Source organism: Oreochromis niloticus, linkage group LG8 (assembly GCF_001858045.2).
Source record: "Oreochromis niloticus isolate F11D_XX linkage group LG8, O_niloticus_UMD_NMBU, whole genome shotgun sequence".
In the NCBI taxonomy this organism is placed as follows: Eukaryota; Metazoa; Chordata; class Actinopteri; order Cichliformes; family Cichlidae; genus Oreochromis; species Oreochromis niloticus.
The window spans coordinates 16164081-16190267 of record NC_031973.2 but is presented as its reverse complement, the minus strand read 5'-3'; the positions used below and the strand labels follow the sequence as shown (position 1 = coordinate 16190267).

At 40.3% G+C, this 26187-nt stretch overlaps 2 protein-coding genes across 2 annotated transcripts; one reads left to right on the top strand and one right to left on the bottom strand.

The window, feature by feature from the left end:
- Window positions 1–1371: 1371 nt before the first annotated feature.
- LOC100710366 (speckle-type POZ protein) lies at window positions 1372–19281 on the top strand. The gene is made up of 10 exons (XM_003458746.4): window positions 1372–1586; window positions 10954–11154; window positions 11246–11367; window positions 11883–12034; window positions 12173–12300; window positions 12386–12563; window positions 12654–12709; window positions 14153–14275; window positions 15499–15641; window positions 17538–19281. Exons 2-10 carry the CDS (start codon window positions 11077–11079, stop codon window positions 17680–17682), a joined length of 1125 nt encoding a protein of 374 aa, XP_003458794.1. The 5' UTR covers window positions 1372–1586; window positions 10954–11076; the 3' UTR covers window positions 17683–19281.
- A 2811-nt stretch (window positions 19282–22092) lies between these two features.
- On the bottom strand, window positions 22093–25620 carry LOC100691762 (neurexophilin-1). Its single transcript, XM_005463894.4, has 2 exons — window positions 24828–25620; window positions 22093–24537 (listed from the first exon to the last, which is right to left on the bottom strand). The coding sequence occupies exons 1-2, from the start codon at window positions 24885–24887 to the stop codon at window positions 23791–23793; spliced, it is 807 nt and encodes a 268-aa protein (XP_005463951.1). The 5' UTR covers window positions 24888–25620; the 3' UTR covers window positions 22093–23790.
- Window positions 25621–26187: the final 567 nt, after the last annotated feature.

The following is a 26187-nucleotide window of genomic DNA, read 5'->3' as shown; positions in this document are numbered from 1 at the left end:
CCAGCAGCACTGGCAGCAGTCCCAGAGCATGATGCTACCACCACCATGCTTGACAGCTGGCGCAGTGTTCTTAGGTTTGAAAGCCTAACCTTTACTTTTCAAAACATCCCTCTGTTGTTGTGGCCAAATAGCTCATCTTTTTCTCATTTGACCATAATACTTTTCCCTAGAATGGATTTGGCTGATCCATATAGCAAATCTATTTCTAAATTGAGCTTGAAGGTGTTAGATTTGGAATAGATGTGCATTTTTGGCCAGAGCCATGGTTCCTGGGTTGTTCCTGAACATCCTAAACAATTTCCTCTCGTATCCAAGGCTCTTCTTCTAGACCTTGGCAAAGTGATACATCAAAATAAGTTGTACTTAAATAGAGTTTGAACTGATTATCTTGGATCGTGCCGTTGTTTAGAAATGGCTTCAAAATACCTTGCTAGCTTGTGTAAATCTACAATTCATATTCTTAAATCTTCAGTGAGCTACTTGGACTTTCCTATTGCTCTGAGTGTTGGACACTGTAAAACCTTAAGCAACACATAAAAGATTTAAGTGAGTGTATGTTTATATTTGAGCCTGTATGTACAATGTTGACCCTGTGTCGATTAGAGAAAACTCAAAAGACTTAGAGACTTCCGTCTGCCACTGAGAGTGCTTAAGAACTTCTACTCCTGCACCATCGAGAGCTTCCTGACGGGAAACATCTGCACCTGGTTTGGGAACAGCACCAAGCAGGACAGACAAGATCTGCAAAGAGTGGTGCACTCGGCCGAACGCATCATTCGATCAGAACTTCCTGACCTGCTGTCCATTCACACCAAGCGGTGAAAGACTAAAGCCGGGAAGATTATGATGGACCTCTCCCACCACAACAATGGACTCTTCTCACTGTTGAGGTCTGGGAAGCGCTTCCGCTCCCTTAAGGCCAAAACAGAGAGAATGAGGAGGAGCTTCTTCCCCCAGGCTATTCGGGCCCTGAACCACGTGTAGGACTGGACTCTGCCACACACATCACATCACCACACGCACTCTGGTTTTTTGCACACTTCTTATAATTAATAATTTCTTCTTTCTTTTTTATTCATAATTTATTTCATAAACTGTTATTTGCACATTTTTACTGTAAATTTCTAAGTTAAAATCTGTACATTTTGTAGTAATCTGTAAATCTGTAAATCTTACTGTCAGTTGTTACTGTCATTTAATGGTCGGGCATTGCACAGCAATAAGCATTTCACAACATGTTGTACTGTGTATGGTTGTGTGTGTTAATTCAAATAAAATTTGAATTTGAAAATGAAATTAAACATGGAAACATGGAATGCTTTTGTTGTTGTACAGTCATTACACCATAGAAAGAATAGTTCAAAGAAATAATGCAAAGCTCAAAATCACCATGACATGATGATAAGTGTTTATGAACTTCAGACCACATTTATAGATGGATATAGCAGTGGTTTGTGAAATTACTCCCAGACAGCAGGGTGTGCTATTTGTGACACACAGCTATAGCGGTCCAGTTCAACAGCCAGCTAGCTAACAACAACACAAGACTCCGGCCAACTAGCGTTGTAATTAAATCCAACATTAAGGTGAGTCTAGCGGAAAATAATAAGAAAGCTGTGAGACAGGGATTAAGGACTTAAAGAAACACGACAAAGGTAGTCGTGTAGCATTTTTAGTTGCAGTTTGCGCAGTTATTTCCCCGACCTTTTTGTTTGGCTTAGGTTAGCTGCTACAGGCAAAGGGCTAACTAGCCAAGTAGCTCGCCCCACTTAGCTGTGGTGCTATTGGTGCATTGTCTGGATTACCGGCAGGATTTATGTATTAATAGCTATGCCAGAGACTGTCACGTTTCTTTTTTATGACCACAATGGTCTGCACTCGTATTTAAAATGGGGTGCCATTTCAAAATGAGATACCAGTGTCGATTATTGTACATTGTTAGCAGGTTAACTACCTGCTACTGTCACCGCCTACATTAAGTGAGTTTAACTTCCCGACATGAACTACTAAAAATTAAAGTACAGGCTCTTCAACTTCACAGAAATACTCAGAAAAATACCACGTTTAAACTTTGTGGTGTTGCATTAAATTAGATTTGCAATTCACAATTGATGTCAGGAACAAGAGGGTTTATATGCTGGGCCTCCATCATACTTTTTTATTGGAGTCATTCACTCACTGCTCATTCACTGCAGGCTGTTTTAACTCGGGAGGTTTATCCGTGGAAGTGCTCATGCGGTTATGACTTGTATTCCTATAAAGTGTATAAACCATGCTGCTCACAAAGTGGTGAGGTGACCAGCTGTCAGGGATTATTGTATGGGTGGAAATTGTGAGTCAAAGTTCATTGTGAAACTGATTGCCTTCTCGGTTTAGGCACAGAGTAATGAGTGAATCAGGTCAGTGTAAACAAACAAAGTCTTAAACCAGTCATTTTATTTATGTGCTTATCTCAAATCTAAAGGAGGACATCTACATCTCTGATGCAGCTTACATGTATTTCTGGCAGGTAAATTGAGGTTTGTTTGTTTTTCTTGCTTTATTAAACTGTGGCTTTGTTAGGTAGCTCTATGGTCTTTAATCTTGAGAAACATTGTTTTTAAAAAGCCTTTCCCCCCACCAATCAAATAATTTATCAGAAGATAGACTTGCAGCTGTATTTTTTTGGTGATGTTGAGTATTACTTGCAGTGCAGGGCTGTCTTGCAGCAGTTGCACTTATTCCAGCAATGCATTTCTTTTGCCAAATCAAAAACCTGCTGTGCAGCAGACTTGAAGTGGCCTTTAATATGTTTTTTCCCTGAGCTCATCTGCCCCCCCCCCTTATATACTTAACTCAGTTGAGCTGAGTTCACCTTTAGTGGGATGACCCACTAAGAAAAATCCACTGCCTGTGAGCTTTCATTGCTATTTTGTTAAAAACGCATAGATGTTGCAGAGTGACTGCTGCAGCTGAAATCTCAAATAGGTTTTCAACTTAATGCATATGATTGTGATTTCTGAGACCCAAGCGTTGGCTTCATCCCTAGATAGGGCTCAGTGATAGGTTTAAATTACTACAATCAAAAGAATATTTTAATTAATATTTGGACGATTTTCATTTAAAAAAGTCAGACCACTCAGTCAGACCGCTGACTGTTTTGTGTTAATGAATGGCATCTGTGCTACTTAATTTTCCCTTCTTACATAATAGACATGGTTGACATGTCTTGCAGGATTTGTGCTAAAGGGATGCACTCTGGGTTTATTAGCTCATTAAGATATAGCGGATTATGTATTATAATGAGCACACTGACCCTAAATGCAGGTCTATGTCACCTTCTTTCATTTCAGTTGAGTACGATCTCTGTGGTGGATAGATAAATGTTTCCAAAGGATCATTTAGTTCTGGAGCTTCAACCCCCCCCCCCCCCCCCCCAAAAAAAAACTAAACCAATGTTTGATACAAAATTAAGCAAATTGAAAACAGTAATACTACTCTGATACTCCCATGTGTGTTTTGGAGGTCAAGACAGCAAGTGTATCTGTTGGTAACAATATGAACCAGGTGACCGGCGATATTAGCTATGCATTGAGGCCTGTCCTGCCTTTAACCTCACGTATGTGGTGAAGCGAGCGGGGTTTTGCTCGGGAAGTACAGACAGGAGCCGAAGCCCGGCTGCTAATGCTTTTTCGCCCTGTCAAATCCCCTTCAGTGTAATTGCGGGTCTGCGCATAGTTGAAGATGAGAACGAGGCAAGCTGATCGCTGTAGCAAAATCAATAGTTCATACCTCTCCGAGATTGAGTTTTTAGGAAAGGAGGAGCACCGTGACCGAGGGCAGAATATGAAATTGCTCCCACAGAGGCCGAACACGCGCCCTGCAATCGATCCCCGGTCCCTGTACCAATTATAGTTTTAAGGTTTTTCTGTGGCTTACTGCAGTCCTCAAAGACCAAAGCTTTGGAAACAGACATTGTGTTCACTGACACTTCAACAAGGCTTGCAATTTTTTTTTTCATCCCCCGTTGGAAATTGCTGTCTGAAATGCCTCCATACCTCCAGTCTTTAATTTAGAGCAGAGATTGATTTCTCCTTTTTTTTTTTTTTTTTTTTTTTTTAAAGTCAAGTGAGTAAAATGTCAGGAAACGCATTGCGTTTATAACTGCCACAGTGTGTATTCCACATCTCTACAGGTTTTTATTTATTATTTTTATCACCTACAAATAAAAATGTCCAGTATACAGCAGGATCATTTAAATGTCAGAGTTTATCACATCTTGCATTAACTGCGTTTGGTCTAACTTGAATAGGAAAAATATTTCCTAAAATATTACTAATAGTTTTTATTTACCATTGAAAATGCATCAGCAGTTACACTTTCCTTACCATGAATTTAATCCTTTATTTATTTATTTTTATCGCGTATCCACCTTTATTTTTTGGTGATGGACTCAGTCCTTATTTGCATAGTGCTGCACAGATATACGGAGAGCTTGTTTTTGCTTGAATCGTTGCGTTGCTCTTCCTTTGTCTCTAAAATATCCTGAAGGTGTTCTTTTGGATTCAAGTTTGACAACATACTTTTTGTCTTAGTTTTTGCCCCCCACCCCACTTGTGATTTTTGGCACTGTGCTTTGGTTCCTCTTCTGACAGGCTTCTGCAGACTAGAGTCATTCATTGTGCCGTCTATAAGTGCCGCTGAGCTGAGCAAATTTACCGCAGTCTCAGCTGTCCTCCCAATATTTACCAGGATCAGTTTTTGTGTTCGCAAAGTAATCGTGCAGTTTTGTGTTGAACTCAGGTCCACTTTATAGTCTGTGTCACCCTTTCCCAAGATTTCTGTTTTCCTATGTTTTCCTATTATTTTTTTTTTTTTTTTTTATTTTTTTTTGTGTAGTTACTTGGTGGGTTTTTGTAGCCAAAGCTGTCACGTTGGATGACGTCAGCAGTTCTGTGAAGTTTGGCCTTTTTTGTTGTTGAAAATTGAAAAGGGTTGACAATTGACAGGTTAATGGAGTTTTATTTCCTGTAACACCTCTCAGGCTTTGAATGTACTTTTGCAATCTGCTGTGTTTTGATTCCAGGTGTTATTATTGTAAGAGCCTTGCCCTAGCTTTTGCTAAAATGATTGGACTGTGTATTGCCAATATCAGTATAGTTGCTATGTCTTACACAATACTGTTCTTTTTCTGCTTACCTTTGTTTTTTCAAAAAAGACCTAAGCAGATTAATAATACTTTTTAATTTGCTTATGCCCCTTATGTTACCATTATAAATGGACAATATGGTGGTGGAGTGGTTAGCACTATCTCCTCACGACAAAAGAGCTCCTGGTTATAACCTGCTTGCTAGCTGTAGCCTGTCTGTGTGGATTTTGGGTGTTCCACTTTATGTGTATGGGTTTTACCCAGGTACAACGGCCTTCCTTCACAGTCCAAAGACATACATGTAGGTCTTTCAGTTTATTCTAAAACCAGGTGTAAACGTGAGTGTGACTGGTAGTCTTTTTCTATGAGTGGACCCTGTGATAGGCTTGAAATCTGTCCAGGGTGCACCTTGCCTCTTGCCCAGTAACAGCTGAGAGAGGCTACCTGAGTTGGATAAACAGTTAAGAAAGATGGGTGGATCGTCATAACATAGAACCTTTCTGACAGTTTACATGAAATTTATGAACACTTTGAAATTATGAACCCATAACTAAACAACCAGAAGGCAAATGGTTAAGATAACTCCATGTGTGGGCTCTAAGCTGCAGTCAAGCACAACAGCATGCTTGAGCCAAAGAGATGTGAACGATAAGCTACAGCAAGCTAAAGGAAACTACATTCCTCCAGTAGGCGTTGTTTTTGTCCCTGCCCTTATATCTAAAAGCTCTGCTGTACTTTTTAAAAATATGTCAAAAACGTTAACATGGTCATTAGGGAATACATTAGCCAGGTTAGCAGTTGCAGCATTTCTCTTCAAACATTAATTGCACAGGCTCAGTGGAGTTTTAGTACTTCCCCCTAACTGGTGATAAGTGTTTAGATTATCTGGTGTAAGTTAAGATGTGTGACTTTATCACAAACCCTTTGACCTCTGCGAATGACATTTTAAAGTTACTGAATCATTTCCATTTATATGGTGCAATATCACACATCACAAATTTGTCAGAAAGGACTTTACAATCTGCACAGCACGTGTCACCCTCTGGTCATAGGCCCTCCATTCAGAGACGAGAACACGCCACAAAAAATATTTGACAAAGACCGAAGAGACTAATGCAAATTTGTATCAAGAGCTTTTTAAGACTGCCACCAAGTCCTAATAAAACAGCTTCATCTCAAATACAACAAACCAGCTGCTGCACGTGACAGTGTACTAGACAAAGAGTCAGTTATAATTGTAGTTCATGTAGTGTGTTTTGATTTTAATTTTCCAAACAATATCAGGGACACAGGGAGGTTACCTTTCCTCTTTTCTGGCACCCATCAGTAAAGTTAGTTTAGCTCATTTACCACCCTGTTCCCACACGTGTGGATGTAAATAATTTAAACCCTAAATCAGAATTTCACATTAAAAAAGAACAAATCAAACCAAACTCATACGTTTTTGACATGTTTAAAATGTTATGGTGGCTTTGAGCAACAAACTAACAAACCTTTTTGAAATAGGGTTGCAGTGTACTGCCACTGGTTCTCCTTCTATTACTTGTCAGTGACAAATCTATAAAAATGTCTTAGCTGTTAGGTGTGTTGGATGAACAATTCCTGCAGTAAATACTGTCATATAGTGTGCTTCCATAGCCTTCCTGACAGTAAAAGGCACTCCCTGTTTCACCTGGTGTGTGGCTTTAATGCAAAGGAACAGCAGCAGATAATGTCCTGTTTCAATTAGCAGTAACTCTTTTGCCACGTTGGCCAATAAAATAATTAATTACATGCACGTATAGCTTTATAGACTCGCTGTAGACTGAAGAAATGGGGAATGTCAGTTTTTGGGTTGAGCAATAATTGTTTTTAAAGAAAATTAGGCTGATGATGAGTTCAGCTGTTTCGCTATGAGTGCACTACCCTAAATCTGTGTGTCTTGATTAAGAGGTGCTGCAGCTCTTGAAATGTGCAGAAGTTTCAATACAGTGTGCATCTTCACCTCAGTCCACAAATCTATATTTGATTGCTCTCTCACACCTCAGTTTGATTTTCTTTTGTCGCCATCCAACCTGTTTTCATGGCAATTTATCTTGGTGAATAGTTCCACAGATGGTGTTCCATCTTTCATTTGCTGCCTGTTTTTTTCCATTTGGCCTCTCTATCACTTTAAGTTTAATTTTCTTTCCCTATACTTTCTTCTCTGTCTCCATCTTGCCAATTGCCACTGTCAAAAACATATGAGGTGGTTTCATTGTTTCTTCATTAATTTGATTTTTTACAAAGTCTAGCTGCTGGACTCTGCTTCTAATATTAATTGTTTTGTAATAGATAGACTCAGTATTGTAATTGAAGCTGTGTATAACTTTAGTAACACAAATAAAGGTTAAATACCTGTATTTAAACCAGGACTGGGATGCAACATGATAGCATCACACAGTTGCTGCAGATTTGTTAGCTGCACATCCATGATATGAATCTTAAGTTGCACCACATTCCAGAGATGTGCTATTGGATTGAAATCTGTTGACTGCAGAGGCCATTTGATGACAGTGAATTCATTGTCATGCTGAAGAAACCAGTTTGAAATGTTTTCAGCTGTGTGACATGGTGATTTATCCTGCTGGAAGAACCCATCAGGAGATGGTACGCTGCAGTCATGAAGGGCTAGACATGAACAGCAACAACACTCGGGTAGGCTGTGGGTCAGCACTGGGTGTGTGAAGAAAATATCCCCCACATCATCACACCACGGTCAGTCTGAACTCTTGATACAAGGCAGGATGAAGACCCCAGTCTTCTCTGGGGTTTTAATGTGTTGTGCATTCTTTGATGCTCTTCTGCTTACACTGGTTGTAACAAGTGGTTTTTTGAGTTACTGTTGCCTTCCTGTCAGATTGAAGCAGTTTGGGCATTCTGACCTGTGACATCAACAAGTCATTTTCACCCAGAGAACTGCCGCTCACTGGATTTTTTCTTTCAGACCATTCTCTGTAAACTCCAGAGATGGTGGTGTGGGAAATTCCCAATAGATCAGCAGTTTCTGAAATACTCAGACCCGCCAGTCTGGCACCAACAACCATGGTCACTTATTTGACCTTTTTCCCCATTGTGATGCTCAGTTTGAATTTCAGCCAGTTGTCTTGACTGTCTGCATGCCTAAATACATTGAGTTGCTGTTATGTGATTGACTGATTGGATAATTATGTTAATGAGGAGTTACATATTACGAAGCTTTAAGTATGCTTCTGTAGTAATCGGCTCAGCTGATTTTAACCAAGGTTGCTAAGAAAACATGGATAGACATGAATGTCCACTGCAAATCAAATACTGAGGTTAGTTCTGAATCCAGTATTTAATTCCTTGAGCCTTGAAGAAGTTTCACTGTTGACATCTCACCTGCATTCGGTGTAATTATCAGAATCAGAAAGCTTGGCGGTCCCAACCTTCCCATTTGTTACACCAAGTTTTGGTCCCAAATTGAATTTATGGATGAAGATGTAAAGACATTAAAGATTGTGCATGTGAGAGACCGGTAGAGACGGATGAACGGTTCAAGGACTGTTGAAATAGAAATAAGAAACGGAGGAATGGAAACAGATTAACAGAGATTGGTGTTGTGTTAAATAAACCAGCATAGAACTTGGTTTCCGCTACTAAAGTGTACAAACAGAGCAAGAGTACATGTGTGCCTTTTTTTTTTTAGGCATGTCACTTCTGTGTACCCCCAGCACACACCAGGTATTGTAACTGAAACTATTATGCAATTCTGTTTTTAGAGGTAGGGAACTGTTTTTTTGTGTTATATACCATATAACATGAACACAACTAGAATGTTAGATCAAATTTCTAAGCTTTTTAAAGTCCAGTGTGTCTTAATTTCCCCCTAAATTGAAAAAATAAAATGGTACAGGTATATATTTAAATGTTTAAAAGGGCAAAATTCACCCACAAAAGAGGTCAACCATGACAGTTGTATTAAACTTTCCTTAAAGAGGGAAAATATTGTGCTTGTTCTTTTTCTATTTAGTTGTGGATTGATATTTCACTTGTAGGTTTTTATTGATGTTTGGATTACAATAGAGACATGAAGCAGTCAATTATAATAGTCTTTGGCTACACATATCTTGTTATAGTGTAGTCATTGAGTTAGGTCACAGTAACCACATTGCCTGTTTATGAATTCCACATTTGTAGGCGATGTCAGTTATATTTGTATCCTGTGTGTGGACTCTGTGGATCTTGGGGTTTTGGGATAGGCCCTCACTGAACTGTGCTTGTTTCAGCTCGTCTGGCAGCGGCTCTATGCAGGGATGTCACAGTCATTTTACATGGGGGGCCACATACAGCCCACTTTGATCTTAGGTGGGCCAGAACAATTAAACTTCCCTTTCTGTCAATATAAAGAATCTTAACTACACATTTAGTGCCTGTGATATCTTTAGACAAGGGGGACAAAGCGCAATTTCCACATTATGTATCAGTTTTTGTGCATGCTAAAACCTGTGCTGCTGTAATAAATGAAAGGAACTGAAATGGTAAGAAATGCATGTGTAAAATTACAGAAACATTTCTAGAAGCTGATTGCCCAGACTGTCCTGTAATTATGAAACAAAACATTATTGGTTACAAATTTTATTAAATTTAATATTTTTTTTAATATTTTTTTTTTACTGTGCACAGTGAAATGTAAAACAAACCAAACAAAAAATACAAACCTAAAAACTTCTAGAAATGTTAGAGTAGACTGTGAAAAAAGGGCATTTTTCAGTGTTTAACTGTTTGCCTATTACTTAATTACTTTAGTGTAGCAGGAATGCTCATGGGAGAGATTTCTATCAGCAGAAAAAGCAGTTCAGTTAATGAAAATACAGTTAAAAGTCACATTTTCCAAAGCCATCCAGTCGGGCTGGTTCTGGCCCCTGGGCCTTATGGTTGACACCACCTTTTTACTAGGAGAAATGGGGAGTTTGGAGTTAAGCTTTGGACTCTTTGTTGTCTTCCAAACTTCCTCAAGCTGTTCCCGGGCAGCTTTGGGAGTGTGTGAATGTCAGGACACAAAGACTTCTCAGGAGAATCTTGGATTATAACAAGATAATCAATATAAACACTTATCAGTTGTTTTAATGTTGTGGCTTATTTGTGTGTAAGGAATGAAGTCTGTTCTGTGTGCGCGTGTGTGTACACATCTGATCTGCATGGCGTTTCTGTGTGACTTTAAGTTAATTAGGGAGCGTGGCCGGTGGGTCCAAACTCCTAGCACAGTCCTAGGAGACGGCTTGTTTATTTACAGTTCATTTTTGAGACTTAATTGCAGCTGCAGCAGTTATTGATCTCAGAACAGGCATGGTGCCATCGATCTCCTGCTGTCCTCCAGTGGGTCAGGGACAATTCATCTAACTCCAAGCCAACAAACCCCAGTATTGTGCAGCAGGGGCCACACGAATGAAATGATATTCGGTCTCACCTAGATTAATGAAAGATCCAGCGCCAGTGTCCTGTCTCTGTGAACACTGTATGGCTCAAACTGTTCCAGGGGATAACTTCAAATTTGGCTGAAATGTTCAGGCTAAGGTCGAGGTCACCTTTTTTCTCACTTGCAAACTTTTACTTAAACTCAAGGATGGATTGATCAGAAATTCAAGGTCCCTGCAACCTCCCATCTTTATCCACAACTCATGAATTCATGCACTAGTCTTTACAGTCTGGATATAAACTGCAGCTTGAGTGGCTGATGGAGGCATCACAGTACTTCTAATTTAAAATGTTTTTCTGTACAGTGTGCGAGTGAAACTTAAACATTGATATGATTCAGACTAATTCATCACATTCTCTGTCTGTAGGGGGCAAACAGCTTCCATGTGACGCGCACCGATGCAGATGGAAGTCTGGGCTGAACACTGACGAGTGGAAGTGACAGATTCCTCTTCCTCACCCTCTTGCCCCAAACATCTGTCACACTGGCAATGTCAAGAGTCCCGAGTCCCCCTCCCCCTGCGGAAATGTCCAGCGGGCCTGTGGCCGAGAGCTGGTGCTACACTCAGGTGAAATGACTCTTGTTTCAGGCTCGCTGTCTGATTGAACCTCGGATTAATGAATCTAAGCCTTTTCTGAATGTATTCTTCCTTTTAACAGATCAAAGTGGTGAAGTTCTCTTACATGTGGACCATCAATAACTTCAGCTTCTGTCGTGAGGAGATGGGGGAGGTCATCAAGAGCTCCACCTTCTCTTCTGGGGCCAATGACAAGCTGAAATGGTGCGTCAGAATGAGGGCTGCTTTGTTGCAAACATTTGGATAATCCCGCTCAGACTGACACACGCAGATGTGATAATCTGTCTGATGGAAGTCCTTTTAAGCTGTTTACAAACAGTCAAGCAAACTGCTCAAATATCATTTCAGTTAGAGCCATACCCCAGAAATCTCTCGCTGTGGATTCTCATGGAAAACCAAAAAAGCGTGGATAACATTTTCTTATATAGCATCCTAGTTTAATCAGTTTTCTTTTCAAAATCCCTCAAAATCTGTACAAATGTAACATGTTAGATTTATAACACAGGTTTAGCCTGATTTAGCCTTAATGAATGACCTCCAGTACAACTTCAATGAAAGAGCCTTACACACCAAAACAAATAAATCATTAAGCTTTCCTGGTGTTCAACTTCTGCACTTTCCTTGTACAGCATAATAGTCTAGTTAGGAATGACATACACTAATAATGGGTTAATACATTTTTACATCGACCTTCTTATTGAATCTTCTGTCCCCATCAGGTGTTTGCGGGTGAATCCCAAGGGCCTGGATGAGGAGAGCAAAGATTACTTGTCCCTCTACCTGCTGCTGGTCAGCTGTCCAAAGGCCGAGGTGCGTGCCAAGTTCAAGTTCTCTATCCTCAACGCCAAGGGAGAGGAGACCAAAGCCATGGGTGAGTACAGAATATTTAGTGAAAGAGGCACATTTTCAGTTTTTGTTGGAGTTTAATATTTCTGCGTCAAGCTTTTGTAAAATAGTTTCTTCTTAGACTTTCCTCATCGTTTCTTCTCTTTGTCGTCTCTGTCTGCAGAAAGCCAGAGGGCGTATCGTTTTGTCCAGGGGAAGGATTGGGGTTTTAAAAAGTTCATCCGGAGAGATTTCCTCCTAGATGAGGCCAATGGCCTTCTACCCGACGACAAGCTCACGCTCTTCTGTGAGGTATGTTGCTACATTTTGATGTTGCCTTTTCTCTCTGACCTTGCATTTTTGGAGCATTGCATTTCATTATATTTCTCCCCCTCAGGTGAGTGTGGTGCAGGACTCGGTCAACATTTCTGGTCAGAACACTATGAACATGGTGAAGGTACCCGACTGCCGGCTAGCAGACGAGCTGGGTGGCCTGTGGGAGAACTCGCGTTTCACAGACTGCTCCCTGTGTGTGGCTGGCCAGGAGTTTCAAGCACATAAAGCCATCCTAGCAGGTACAAACTTCTTCTTCATGTTTATAAGATTGAAATTTATTCAAATTTTACTAATTAGTGACTGCAAGTTGTTCTCTTCCTGTTTCCTAGCACGTTCCCCAGTATTCAGCGCCATGTTTGAGCACGAGATGGAAGAGAGCAAAAAGGTAAACCCAAGGTTCCGAAGTTTTTTTTAAAATCCTCTGAAATAAATTTGTTTTGTTCCTCAGTGGCCCGACTGCTCAGATTTTCACTGCCGTGATGCGAGGTTAAAACGAGTGAAGGATTGCGTGCTGTCAAATGGCTGCAGCACAGAGCCGTTTGGTGAAACTGAATGATAGCACAGCTGAAATGCAATTGTCCTGCCGATCTTGGGGGTCAGGATTCATCCTTCACTGACAAAGCTGCAGACGCACAGAATTGCTTTTTTTTTCTCTCCATTTTTGCACACGTGACTGTAAGAAATGAAATTGCAGGAGTGGTTGGCATAAAATGCCCTTTATGAATTTATTAAATTACAGATAATACTGAATTCAGCCAAACTGAACTCTTTCAGTATTTTAACCATAAATATTTATGGGTATTATTATGTGACTGCAAATGTAGGTATAAATAATGGCTATCTTGATCACATTAGGCTGACACAGAAGACAGTCTCACACTTACTCGATGAATATGCAGTTGCACTCCAAATAAATAAATAAAATGTTCTTTTGCTCGTTTAAAGCTGCTTAATTACTGTTACTGATTTCAGCAGTATAAATAATTTTTAGTAAGAATGAGGTCATTGTTTCTGACCCAGTGTGCTGATCTTCTCCTGGACCCGAGCCCCTTTGAGCAGCTACATGTTAGATGCACAGTGGACTGTGACTGTGTTTAAAGTAACTAAGCAAATAAATTATGCCGTTAAATTTTTTTTACCACTTGAGGCTTTTATATAAGATCAAATCTGCTTTATTTTTAAAAGATTTTGAGCAACCTTTCACACAATGTGTCTGGAGAACTTTAATGGCCATAAAGTTGGCCTTAGCAACACTTCCCTTGAAATACCATGGGCTCGTTTTCCCTGTCCTGGTCTCCCTCCACTCGCTCTATGTTCATTTTTAAGATTAATTTTAAGATTTTAATATTTCTTTTTAAAAGCTCTTAATGGCTCAGCACCACTGTATATATTTTTACACATGACCTGCTATACTATATGTTCCTCGAGGTCGCTGAGGACCAGCTGAAAGTCCAGAAACCTGTCTGAAAACCAGGGGTCAAGCTTTATCAGCTGTCGTCCCCAAATTATGGAATTATTTCCCTGTACATCTTTGCCTGTTTTTAAAAACTCATCTTCAAACTCATTTTTATTCCTTGGCTTTTAATTTGAGGAATAGAAAATGAGAAAGTATGTTCTTACCCTCCGTTTATTATTGTTTTATTGTTCTGTGGCATTTTCATTCTTTTGTACAGCACTTTGTGTAACTCTTGGTTTTTAAAAAGTGCTTTATAAATAAAATCAGGTTGGATTTAAATTTTTCTGGTGTGACACAAATGTGCTGTTGAAGTGCAGTTAAAGCTGATGTCACTGATGCTTCATTCAGTCTCCATGTCTTGTGTCTTGTCAGAATCGTGTGGAGATCAACGATGTGGAGCCTGAGGTTTTCAAAGAGATGATGTGCTTCATTTACACAGACAAGGCTCCAAACTTGGACAAAATGGCCGATGACTTGCTTGCAGCAGCTGATAAGGTAATATAAGAGTGGGAAGCTGCTACCCGACACTCTGTGGATGTGGGAAAGCCTGTTGCCTGTTTGTAACATGGCCACATACTCAGGATTTCTACAGTTTGTGGCCTCAACGTCCTGGTGCCTCAGAGCTGGTGTGCGACTAGTGCGACTCTTGGCTTTCTGTGAACATGAATGGGATAAATTACAATTACAAATCACTGAATTGATAAAACTCAAACACAAAGAGTCATTTTCTGGGTTTTTTAAGGCTTGGAATAAATCAGGTTTACCTGCTATTGGGGAGTAACCTGGTGTTCAGTGTCTTTCCCAAGGGCACCTTGCCATGTGGGGATTGAACTGTCAACCAGTGCAATTAGTGGACAATGGAGGAATTTGAGCCCACGGAGCACATGTATGAGAGACCTTTTCAGTCGAGCCCACAGAGGGCTTGGATCGAATTCTGTTAAGACAAAAAAAAATCATTCGGGGGGTTGTGACCCTCAGAAAAACTGCATTCAACGATTCACCCCACCTGCTTCTGCAGTGACTGTGGCTATAAAACAAAAGGGCTTTTTTACACAGTGTGCGTCACATGACCAGTGCAGAAGTTACTGTAATGAGGTTTGGATGCTACCACACAGCTCAGCACTGTTTCTGAGGGCTCAGTGCATTTTTTTTTATTTTTTATTCAGTTTTCTGTGGAGGAGAATAATGAAGAGCTACACATGAAGTGTTTCATCTAACGTCATGTTTTTCCCTCCTTTCTCCTCTTGATAATCTAGTGCAGACAAAACCATATACAGCTACAGAGCTTGTAGACTGTAATTAGTCCTAAGTATATTTTGCAGAGCGAGCTTTCAGAAATCCCTTGAGGTAAAGATAATGAGTTGCATTAATGCATGGCATGATACAAGTGTACCCAGTAAACCTTTTCCCAGTAAGACTTTGGGATTTCAAGGAACAGTTGGATGATTTAACGCTGATCTCACTCCTCCATGACACCAAATGTGGAGCTGGCTTTGAGACAGTTTCCCTCAGAGGTCGAGCACTGAAATGTTTATATCCTACTCTCCTATTTATCTCTTTAAAACATAATATATTTTAGAGATCAGACCCCACTGACAACAAGACTAAATGAAGCTTTGTATTTGAACACTGAAATGGTCAACTGTGACAGCAGAGACCACATAGATACTGATGGAGAAGAGGAAAATGCCAATCTTCTTGTATCCACTCTCTTACAGTATGCTCTGGAGAGACTGAAGGTCATGTGTGAGGACGCGCTGTGCACTAGCCTGTCTGTGGAAAACGCTGCTGAGATCCTGATCCTCGCTGACCTGCACAGTGCCGACCAGCTCAAAACGCAGGCTGTCGACTTCATTAACTAGTAAGTTGAAGAAAAAAGAGCTCATCGTCACATGCAATAGGGTTTCCAACACCTTTTTCACGCACTCGCAGGTCCTCCACATCCACTGTACGTCCTGTCTCTGTCATGTCAGTTTGGTTCTTGTCGTTCTTCTTTATCTTGGCATCATTACAGGTAGTACCTGAACTCGCTCTGTCCCCCTTGCCTCATCTCTTGATGTGTCTGTGCCAGTCAGTGATTTTAATTTCACATATGCCCCCATGGAGTGGTCTGCCTGATATTATTAAACCCTGCCATGGCTTTCAGAGGGATCGGGGCAACCTGACTCCTCACTAGATCTGTTGTCACCTCCTCTGTTGACTGAAAGTGTGATATTAACACACGTCTGTGCTGATGGTGGGCTCAGATATTACTATTATTTTTTTATGATTTAAAAAAAAAAAAAAATTGCTAACATAATGTAATTATCTTTTCAACATGGACTTCTTTGTCCCCACAACATATTTCCATCAGAAGGATTCTAACTCGCTTTAAATCCATAGAAGCACAAAGGAAGAGAGGATGTTGTATGATTGAGGAATTGCATTAGCATGTGATTCCAGTTAACTGCTACTATGTGTCCATTTAATTCTTATTTATCAGGCAAAATGGGAGAATGAAAGCGTTTCAGTCTGTGGTACAAAAGAAAAACTGAGTCTGCTTTTGAATAGGAGACAACAGAATGAAGTGTATGGAGGCAAACTGCTAACTCTGTGCCAGTCAGGGCTATAGTGTGTATGTACAGTTGTGGTCAGAAGTTTCCACAAGCCTATGTAATGGTGTTCCCAAAGCTCTGACCTCAACCCTATTGAAAATTTGTGAACTAAGCTTAAGAGCTGGGTTTATGCCGTGAAACCAACCAATTAAAATAAACTCTGCCAAGAAGATTCAGCCTAAATTATGCCAGAAGTTTGTTGATGTTTACCAAAAGGTACAACTTGGTAAGGGACATTTAACCAAATATTAGTGGGTATGTATCTATTTGAGCCTGTATGTGTAGTTTTCACCCTGTGTGGATTAGAAAAATCCCAAATTAAAATTTGTGCGCCCAGCTCTTGTTTTTTAGGCATAAAAGATGAGAACGAAATGATTAAAATCATAAAATTACTTTTATGTTTACACCTTGTAAACATAATGGTGTAAACTTCTGACCTCAAGTGTAATCCATGGACGTAGCTCCCTGGTGTGAAAAATGAAGCCCATGCTGTGTCCCTTAAACTGAAAGTCTAAAAGTCTGTTGGGAAAATGCCCATCGCTTCGCTTGACCTGTGACTTTATGCTCTTACTAGTTTCAGGTAATAATGAATAAAAAGTATATTAAAAAAAATAAATAAATTGTCACTATAATCTCAGTCATGAGGTGAGATTACACCGGTTTAAGCTTCCAACTCTCCCTTAAGCTTTAGTTGAACTCCTGATTCTGGCTCCTACTTTAAGGATAAACTTTTAACTGGAAGTAGAGATTTTGTATCTTTTGAGCACTATTGTAAACCGGCAGCTGGAGTTACCACAGCCCAGCAGTCATTCCTGTTATCGTTTTTTGAAGTCTGAAGGCACAGTAATTGAGGTAATTGGAGCATTGTTGTGTAAAGTTTCCACAAAGTTTGCAGGATCACTAAAAATTGGCAAAGCCACACGCTCACCGTCTGACAGGGAAATTTCTGTCAATCAGACTCAAGCGGACCTTAGCAGAACTATAACACCCATGTAATGGTTTCACACAGTCTGTGCTATTCACAGGAAAATTAGATCCAAACATCTTCCATTATTTAGGATTTCCAGATTGCCTGTCTGTAAATTTGTTTTGCATTTGTTTACTTAAGGAAAACTTGATTTGTAATCTTTTTCTTTTTCGTCCTTTCTCATCTCATCCTCCAGCCATGCTGCGGAGGTGATGGAGACAGCAGGCTGGAAGTCTATGGTGGCGTCTCATCCGCACCTGGTGGCTGAAGCGTATCGCTCCCTGGCTTCTGCTCAGTGCCCTTTCCTCGGACCCCCACGCAAACGCCTCAAACAGTCCTAACAGTCCCACAGGAAGGCGTCCACACGCACTCATACAAACGCACACCTTCACACATACATGCACTCACAGAAACACACAGATCCCCCCAGCCCTCAAACACACAGGGACAACCTTTCCCCCTCGCTGTTACCTACTACACTACCTACAGCCTCTCCCCAAATCTCCCCCTTCTGCCCCATCCAGAACCTGCTGTATTTAGTCTCTTCTAAAGATGGAGGGAAGGAGGAGGAAGAGATGGACGAGAGGGATAAGTGGGATTGTTAAGTCGATGTTTTGTTGTTTACAAAGGAAAAAACCCCACAGCACCCTCTCCTTTCTCCTCGGCTCTGGTTTAGTGAGGTCTCTTTTCCGTGAATAAATCCGAAATCCTTGGTAGTTCCTACTTTGGAATCTGTTCAGGAGGAAGAACTGGACACATGAACCCAACAAGAGCCAACCGTTTTGGAAACTTGGAGGCTTGAAGGACTATAGCAGATAAGGTCTTTTAAGTGTCTATTTTATCACATGGCTTCTTTTTTTGCTCTGTTCTTAGTGTTTGGAGTAGAGCTGTGAGAGAAGCCCAAAAACTAAAGGACACATGGGCCTGTGAGGGACTAAAAAAGATGAAATGGGCCTTTCAAACTAGAAGACCCCCAAGAAAGACAACCAAGGGCTAGTCAAGAAAACAAAAAAGAAGCAGCAACAGCAGATATGGGACAAAAATCATCAAATTTTCCCAAAGAAAGTGGGGAAAACATTGCACTAAATTCACAGGTCACCCCCTTGTCAACCCTTACCAGCAGTAAAGTAGAAATACTGTAGGCAAGCACACATTGACGCAAGCTTCTTGGACTAGAGACCCAGCTGGACCACCAAGAACAAGTACCCTTTAAGAAGATTTATCAGCAAGTGACAAAAAAACCAATACATGAACTCCCATGTAGAACTCTTCAGGCTTCATCTGCATCCGTTTTCTTTTTTTTTCTTCTTCTTTTTTTTTTTTTAAATTAGAGGAGAAAACCAGTTTAAAAAGGATACAGAAAATAGCAACGCACAACTGGATGTCATTCTTGGGGAAATTTGTTTTGTGTCTGGATCTCTTTGTAGCCCTTGAGAGAAAATTATTTCCAAGGTGTAGACAGACAAACCTACTAGGAGACAACAAAGGGAGGTTAAGAAATGGTTACATTAGATTCCGATAAGGCGTGTCGATGTTATTTTATGAGAGGTATTTTTTTTTTTTTCCCTCAAAAATGTTATTTCTATTTTTTTTCCATAGGAATTTGTACAGACACCAGTGCTTTTGAAGCTGTGTTTAAACAAAAGCATTTTCAACAGAGAAATTCTTTGCAGGCATGAAGACTGAAGGGAAATGAAATTGAAATGAACACGTTTTAATGTTCAGAATAGACATAATGTGAAACACATGCACACCAAGGTAAAACCATATGAAATACATTTTTGAAGTTATCATTTTAACCTGGTGAAAAATGGTAATTGATAGAAGGAACCATTGTTGTTTCTTTCCTGTAGATATCGCTGAATATGAGAAGTGACACTTAGTTGTTGCCATTTTTTGTTCCCAAAAGAATAAACCACAACTATTTTGTATTGAATGCAGTGCAAGCTTTGTCTGGTGTCTGTTGTAGTCAAACGTTTGCATAAAAGCACATAAATCTCCAAAGAAAAGAGAATTTATGGAGTTTTGCCACAGAAAAATATTTTGAAGTGAACACAGACTTTATCCTAAATGTCTTAGATCGTTAGCTATTCATTAATATACAGGGTGGGCCATTTATATGGATACACCGTAATAAAATGGGAATGGTTGGTGATATTAAAGTCCTGTTTGTGGCACATTAGTATATGTGAGGGGGCAAACTCCTCAAGATGGGTGGTGACCATGTTGGCCATTTAGAAGTCGGCCATCTTGGGTACAACTTTTGTTTTTTCAATAGGCAGAGGGCCATGTGACACATCAAACTTATTGGTAATGTCACAAGAAAAACAATGGTGTGCTTGGTTTCAACGTAACTTTATTCTTTCATGAGTTATTTACAAGTTTCTCTTTGTTCACAGCCATTGACATGTCAAAGAGGTTAACACGTGAGGAGCGGATCAAAATTGCGTTGATATCTGGTGAACGCAGTAACCGGGTCATTGCAGCAGATTTCAATGCAAGACACCCTACGAGACCACCCATCTCCCATGCTACAGTTAGCAAACTGCTTGCTAAGTTTCGTGAAACTGGTTCAGTGTTGGATTTGCCAAAATGTGGACACAAGAAAACTGTCACTAATGAAGAAACATCAGTGGCTGTCCTAGCTTCATTCAGCAAGAACCCACAGCATAGCACTCGCCGCATGTCACTGGAGAGTGGCATTAGTCGAACATCCCTTTGGCGGATATTAGCTACTCACAAATGGCACCCTTACAAACTCCAGCTACTGCAGCATCTCAACGAGGATGACCCAGATCGGCGTACAGAATTTGCAGAATGGGCAAAACAAAACTTGGAACAGGACCCTCAGTTCATGCAGAAGATTTTGTTCAGTGATGAGGCAACTTTTATGTGAATGGTGAAGTTAACAAACAAAACCACCGCTATTGGCCTGACACTAACCCACATCGGATGGATCCCTCCAAGACTGTTGGAACAACAAAAGTGATGGTTTGGTGTGGTATATGGGGTACAACGATAGTGGGTCCATTCTTCATCAATGGAAACCTCAAGGCCACTGGATATTTGAAATTGCTACATGATGATGTGTTTCCCTCTTTATGCACTGAAGCTGACACGTTCCCTGAGTTTTTCTAGCAAGATGGTGCACCACCACATTATGGGTGCCAGGTCCGAGCATTCCTAGATGAACAGTTTCCTGGAAAGTGGATTGGTCGTCGTGGGCCAGTTGAATGGCCCCCAAGGTCTCCCGATCTGACCCCCTTAGACTTTTATCTTTGGGGTCATCTGAAGGCAATTGTCTATGGTGTGAAGATACGAGATGTGCAGCACCTGAAACTACGGATACTGGATGCCTGTGCTGGCATTTCTCCTGCGGTGTTGCTATCAGTGTGTGAAGAGTGGGAGAAGAGGGTTGCATTGACAATCCAACACAATGGGCAGCACATTGAACACATTTTATAAGTGGTCAGGAACTTGTATATAACTCATGAAAGAATAAAGTTAGGTTGAAACCAAACACACCATTGTTTTTCTTGTGACATTACCAATAAGTTTGATGTGTCACATGGCCCTCTTCCTATTGAAAAAAACAAAAGTTGTATCCAAGATGGCCGACTTCTAAATGGCCAACATGGTCACCACCCATCTTGAGGAGTTTGCCCCCTCACATATACTAATGTGCCACAAACAGGACTTTAATATCACCAACCATTCCCATGTTATTACGGTGTATCCATATAAATGGCCCACCCTGTAGACAGACATATAACAGACATATATAATTTTGTCTCCAATACCCAAATTCTGGCAGATGTTGCAGTCTATTATTACTCACTGCATAGCAGCATAGGAGAATAACAATAAATCAGATATTGTTCATAACAATAAATGGTGTAAAAGATATGTACAGTCAAGGTAAAAAGAAGTGTTAAGGTTTTACATAACAGATGTTGTGTAACAATAATAATCTGATCGATAGGTCTTATGATTGGATGAACCGTAACACATGACGTATTACACTGTCATTTGTTTATCAAAAACTAGGTATACCTAGAATTTACAGGGTAAGAAGCAACCAGGTGCTGGCAATTTGGCAAATGTATTGAATGTAGAACTGTGGAAAGGAAAAATTAAAATTAAAAAAAGGAACCCAAGAGTTAGGTGTCACCCAAATTTCATGATAGTACAATTAGAAAGTGTGGCTTGTTTTAAAGAATTTGCTGCCATGTTCTCTCTAAAAAAGAGCGTGGCAGCACAGCCAGGTCTCATCTAACCAAACCATGAGACTTTGGCAAAAAGTCTTTTGAACGCGACCACAGTGGAGTTCATTGGCCATAATGCACAACGCCATGTTTGGTGAAAATAAACAGCATATAAGCACAAACACCTCAAAAAACTGTCAAGCACAGTGGTTGATGGGTGATGCTTTGGGCCTTTTTTGCAGCCACAGAATTTAAGGACCTTGCAGTCTGAGTAAACCATCTACTTGAAGCCAAACACAATATTGAGCCCAGCAACAAATCTACGGCAGAATGACTTAATTTTTTTTCAAAAGCGCTGGAATGCTGTTGCAGGACCTTAAGAGAGCTGTGTATAAGCAAATTCCTGAAAATCTCAAAAAACTGAAGGGGTGGGTGGGGGGTGGGGGGTACTGTCTTTGTTACTATGATGATAGTCTCTAGGCCTGAAATGAGAAACCAACATGAAATACCTAATATATACAACTTTGATTACTGCATGCCCTGCAGAGGAAGAGTTTGCATACAAGGTCATGACTTACCAATGAAATATAAGGTACTGCTTATAAGTACCTTCAATAGTACCTTTATTAGCACATCAATTATAGAAATGGTACAAATAGCACGAACCTCTCATTGGACATTTTTTCCACATATTGTTTTCCCTTAACTGAAAACTTCCTGGTGCCGGCCTGCAGAGAAGCTGAAATCAAATGTCTGCATAATCCTTAAACATGTTTTTAGGTAGTGGATGGTCCTCCCACCACTCTGTCCTTGCTAATTTATAAAAAGCAATATGCTGCATAGGATGCTGAGACTCAGTAATATGGTTGACTGCACTTGCAGCTGTTGACAGAAGCGTTCTCCCCGCTGTTTCGGAAACAGCGGTGGATGGTGAGGGGTGTCTTTAACCTCTGTCACCTACGTAATCGAGTTAGCAGCCTGTGTCTGGGTCATTAAACATCCATCCACCCGGCAGAAAAGGTTAGTTGCCAGTGCGTCGAGTGCAGCGATCGAGCAGATGTGTTTAATTGCGCCTCCTGAGCAGTTTCCTGACCCATACCCCTGCACTCTCGCGTGCACCTTAGTTTTACTCGGAGCCACTCTGGGTTTAAACTGCAGACACAGTTTAACAAGGATACAATACTGAGGTTTATCCAAAGACAGTCTGACATGCCTGTTTAACCTGCCAGCTGTTCAAAGATAACGTGAACATGAACGTGTGGGCAACGACAAGCATACTTTCTTAACAAAGCAAAGCAAGATGTATTTGAATAACACAAAGCTTAAACCTGTGTGCTTCATCTTTTATAGCCTGCAGCTCTTCTGAGTGGTAGTTCATATCAAGAATCATGAATAAACATCTCCCTTCAGCTTTCTACCAAGAAATCAGGCTGTGAGCTTTCTTATAAAGCAGCCCCAGGTGGTTTCACAGGTCACTCTGTGCTGCCTGAACTCAGCGGTTTTCCCCAAAGATCATCACGTGTTGGAGTTTTCTCTTATTTTTAATGCTGTTTTTATTTTACTGTGCAAAATACAGTGCAGATATAAAGAAAAACATGAAAAGGGAAAAGCAAAGTAAGTGTTAACCGTCACAGACGTCATGCATTTGTAAGTACAGTGCGAGGATGGATACATTCTAATTATTACAGGAAAAGAAATGAAATTCTTTATTTCAGAAAAAATGACAGTGGCATGAAAATAATTTTGAAGGACTGATTTGCAGAGCCACAAGTATTTATGGTCCTGCAGCTTCAGCATACAAGAACATTCAAGCATGACTATACCTTGGCTTTTATGAACCCAAAAACCTACCATTGTCTACTTTAACCAAAGAAACATGAAGGGAATAGCTGATTAATCTGCTGAGTAATAACACAGCCTTTTGTGTTGGTAACTACAGTTCAGAAAAAGAACAAATATCAAGATTTTTGTGAGTATTTTCATAACACTGTGGTTTCATAAAACCATATATTCAATGGAATAATTAAGAAAGCAACTTTTAGTTGCACCATGATCTTTTTTTGTTACATGATCTAAAATTCTTAAAGCAGGCAATTTCTTTGCACTAAAAACATAGAAACTAAAGTGAAATTTTTCAAACAAATTTCTTCAAGAACCTCCAAAATGATCCATCAAACTGGCTCATAGCTGCACTAACTGGATTTTTCTATGCAGGCTTGCTGAGACATCACTCTTCAGTGTCCTTTAACCTGCGGGCAGGTAGGCTGGACTCTGCAGGCTATAGTCCGGGCAGACTTTCTGAACCAGTCTGTAGTCTGTGCTGTAGAAAGACACGTAGATGCAGATGACCTGGAAAGGTCTGGAGCACATCCAGGTGACGTGGCTCTGGGTGTGCTCCTGATCACATGTCTTTGATGGGTCGTAGTTGCACAGCATCACCTTCTTGTTGCGTTCGGTTTTCTCGGAGTCCACTCTGCAGTTGAACGTCTTTGAATCTTTGGGGTGGATCACGCTTTGGCGCTCCAAGTCGAACTCCACCTCTTTCGTCGGTGGCACGAGGCTGACGGACACGTTGCCTACCCCCGTGGAGTTGTGGCGGAAGAAGACGCCGAGAGACCCGTTACCATGATCCACAATCTTCCCCAATATCAGCAAATTCAATTTGACTGTCTTTATATTTGAATAAAAGTCCCCCCAGATGAACGTCCCGGACCATTTAGATGTTCCATGAACTTTCATGATGGGCTGAAGCTTTATCTTTAATGATGGGTTGGAGTGCAGCTGCGAGTTTCCTCCAAGTATTTCCCAAAATCCCTGCTTTGAAAGAGGGACGAAGGGGTTACGGGACAGCTTGGTGTGCTGAGTTAGACTCCTGGACTGAAACACAGAGTTCTTCTGCTGTGAAGAAATCTCGTGGGCTCTGCTGGGATGAGGCGGTGCTCTCTTGGTGAAGGTAAAGTTGCTGTGTGTCTGGTGTGGTCCAAGAACCAACTAGAAACATTAAGCACAGGGGAAAATTAAATAGAATCTTATTTGAAAGAACTTTTTAAGAAGGTTTTTTAATATTGTAAAAATCTAACTCCATAAATATTGTTAAACCTCATGCATCAGTGTGTTTGAAGCAACTTAAGTCTGCAAAGAAAGTCATCGTTAAGGATAGTGGATTAAATCTAAAATATGTAGAACTTGAACTATTTGCAAAACCCTCTTAAAATGTAGCATAACTCAACTTTTAATGCAAACCGTATAATGTGTTTAATGCTACCATTCATTTCACTCACCAGACATATGGTTCCTTTCAAAAGTATCCAAGCAAAGCACTGACAGGCGAACATCTCCATTGTGCATAACCTTCACGAGCCATCCACTGCTGCGTCATTCAGGCAAAGTGAACTTTTGGTAATTCCTTAAACACTCTCCCAAATGGAAACCTTCACTGTGCTGCTGCTTCCCCACACAGCACACAGACTGGGAGGCTTTCCCAGAGCTCAAGATTTTGACACCCAGTTTTGCTCTCTCTCTCTCTCACTCACTCCCCCTTTCACACACATAAACACACACCCTTCTGTTTAGAATATGCACTGACTACAGCATCACACTGTTTCTGTCCGCCCGTGGTCCCCGCCACTTCTTTCTCTGACTGAAAATCTTCTTGCATCTTGGTGCGAGGAATAAAATATAACTAATCAACACTTTCATAAAATGTATTTTTTTTACTAACCTGATCCAAGACAATGTGATACTGGCATCTTGTGGTTGTGTGATAAACTGCAACGATGATGCTTTGCAGTAGAAATACGTTAATAACCACAAATTCATATTTATTTCTTTGTGCAGGAACATGCGCTATAACTAAATCTAAACACAGAAATCTCTCATATAGAATAACCTAAATCAGCTCAGTGTTCACACAGTCTTATCAGTCACGTCAACAATTTCATGGCCTTCAAGTTAAACATAAAGGAAGACGCTGCAGGTGGAGAACTATGGAGTGAAAGTTGGATTTGTGCTATTTTTGTTGGGAAATTAAACTTAAAGTGTTTGCTGTTTGTCTCTTGTAGATCTTAATTCAATTTAAATTAAAACCGGAAAATAACTTTAACTTTGTATAGCCTGCTATAAAAATTAAGAGAAGAAAGAAAAGTGCAGATGTCCATGAGATAAATATAATCAGAGCCTAAGTCTACTGTTCAAGTGCTACTAGAAGCATTTAAATGCAACTGGATTTGTCTGGAACTCATCCACACATTTTTTCTGCTCATTTTGATTTTTATTATATTATTAATATATTTACATTATATTGAAAGCCATCTGCTGCTTGTCAAAAAAGCCTTGAATTCATAGCCCCAAGCTGTGAACAGCAGGCGAACAGCCATCTGCTCCATTTCTACCATACTCTTCTTCATCAGTGGGCGCTTCCTACTGTGGCCTCCAGATGCCACCAGAAGGCAACATTGAGTTGTCACCAGTTGTTTTGTTTTTCTCTGCTTAAACCTAAAATTATCAGGAAATGTAAAAAAAAAAGAAAGAAAAGATTTTGAAATAGTTAATTTGAAGTAAGTTACTTAAACATAATAAGCATTTTTTTAATCCAGTGGTCATAATAAGTGCATAATAACTGCATAAGTGAATGCATATATT

What these genes read in the sequence shown, in the direction of transcription:
- LOC100710366 (XM_003458746.4), top strand. Translation starts at nt 11,077, where the DNA reads ATGTCAAGAGTCCCGAGTCCCCCTCCCCCTGCGGAAATGTCCAGCGGG. An exon ending in AGAGGAGACCAAAGCCATGG is followed by an intron (nt 12,035 to 12,172) that starts GTGAGTACAGAA and finishes CTCTGTCTGCAG; the next exon opens with AAAGCCAGAGGGCGTATCGT. An exon ending in TGCTTGCAGCAGCTGATAAG is followed by an intron (nt 14,276 to 15,498) that starts GTAATATAAGAG and finishes ACTCTCTTACAG; the next exon opens with TATGCTCTGGAGAGACTGAA.
- LOC100691762 (XM_005463894.4), bottom strand. Translation starts at nt 24,887, where the DNA reads ATGGAGATGTTCGCCTGTCAGTGCTTTGCTTGGATACTTTTGAAAGGA. An exon ending in TGAAAGGAACCATATGTCTG is followed by an intron (nt 24,538 to 24,827) that starts GTGAGTGAAATG and finishes TAATGTTTCTAG; the next exon opens with TTGGTTCTTGGACCACACCA.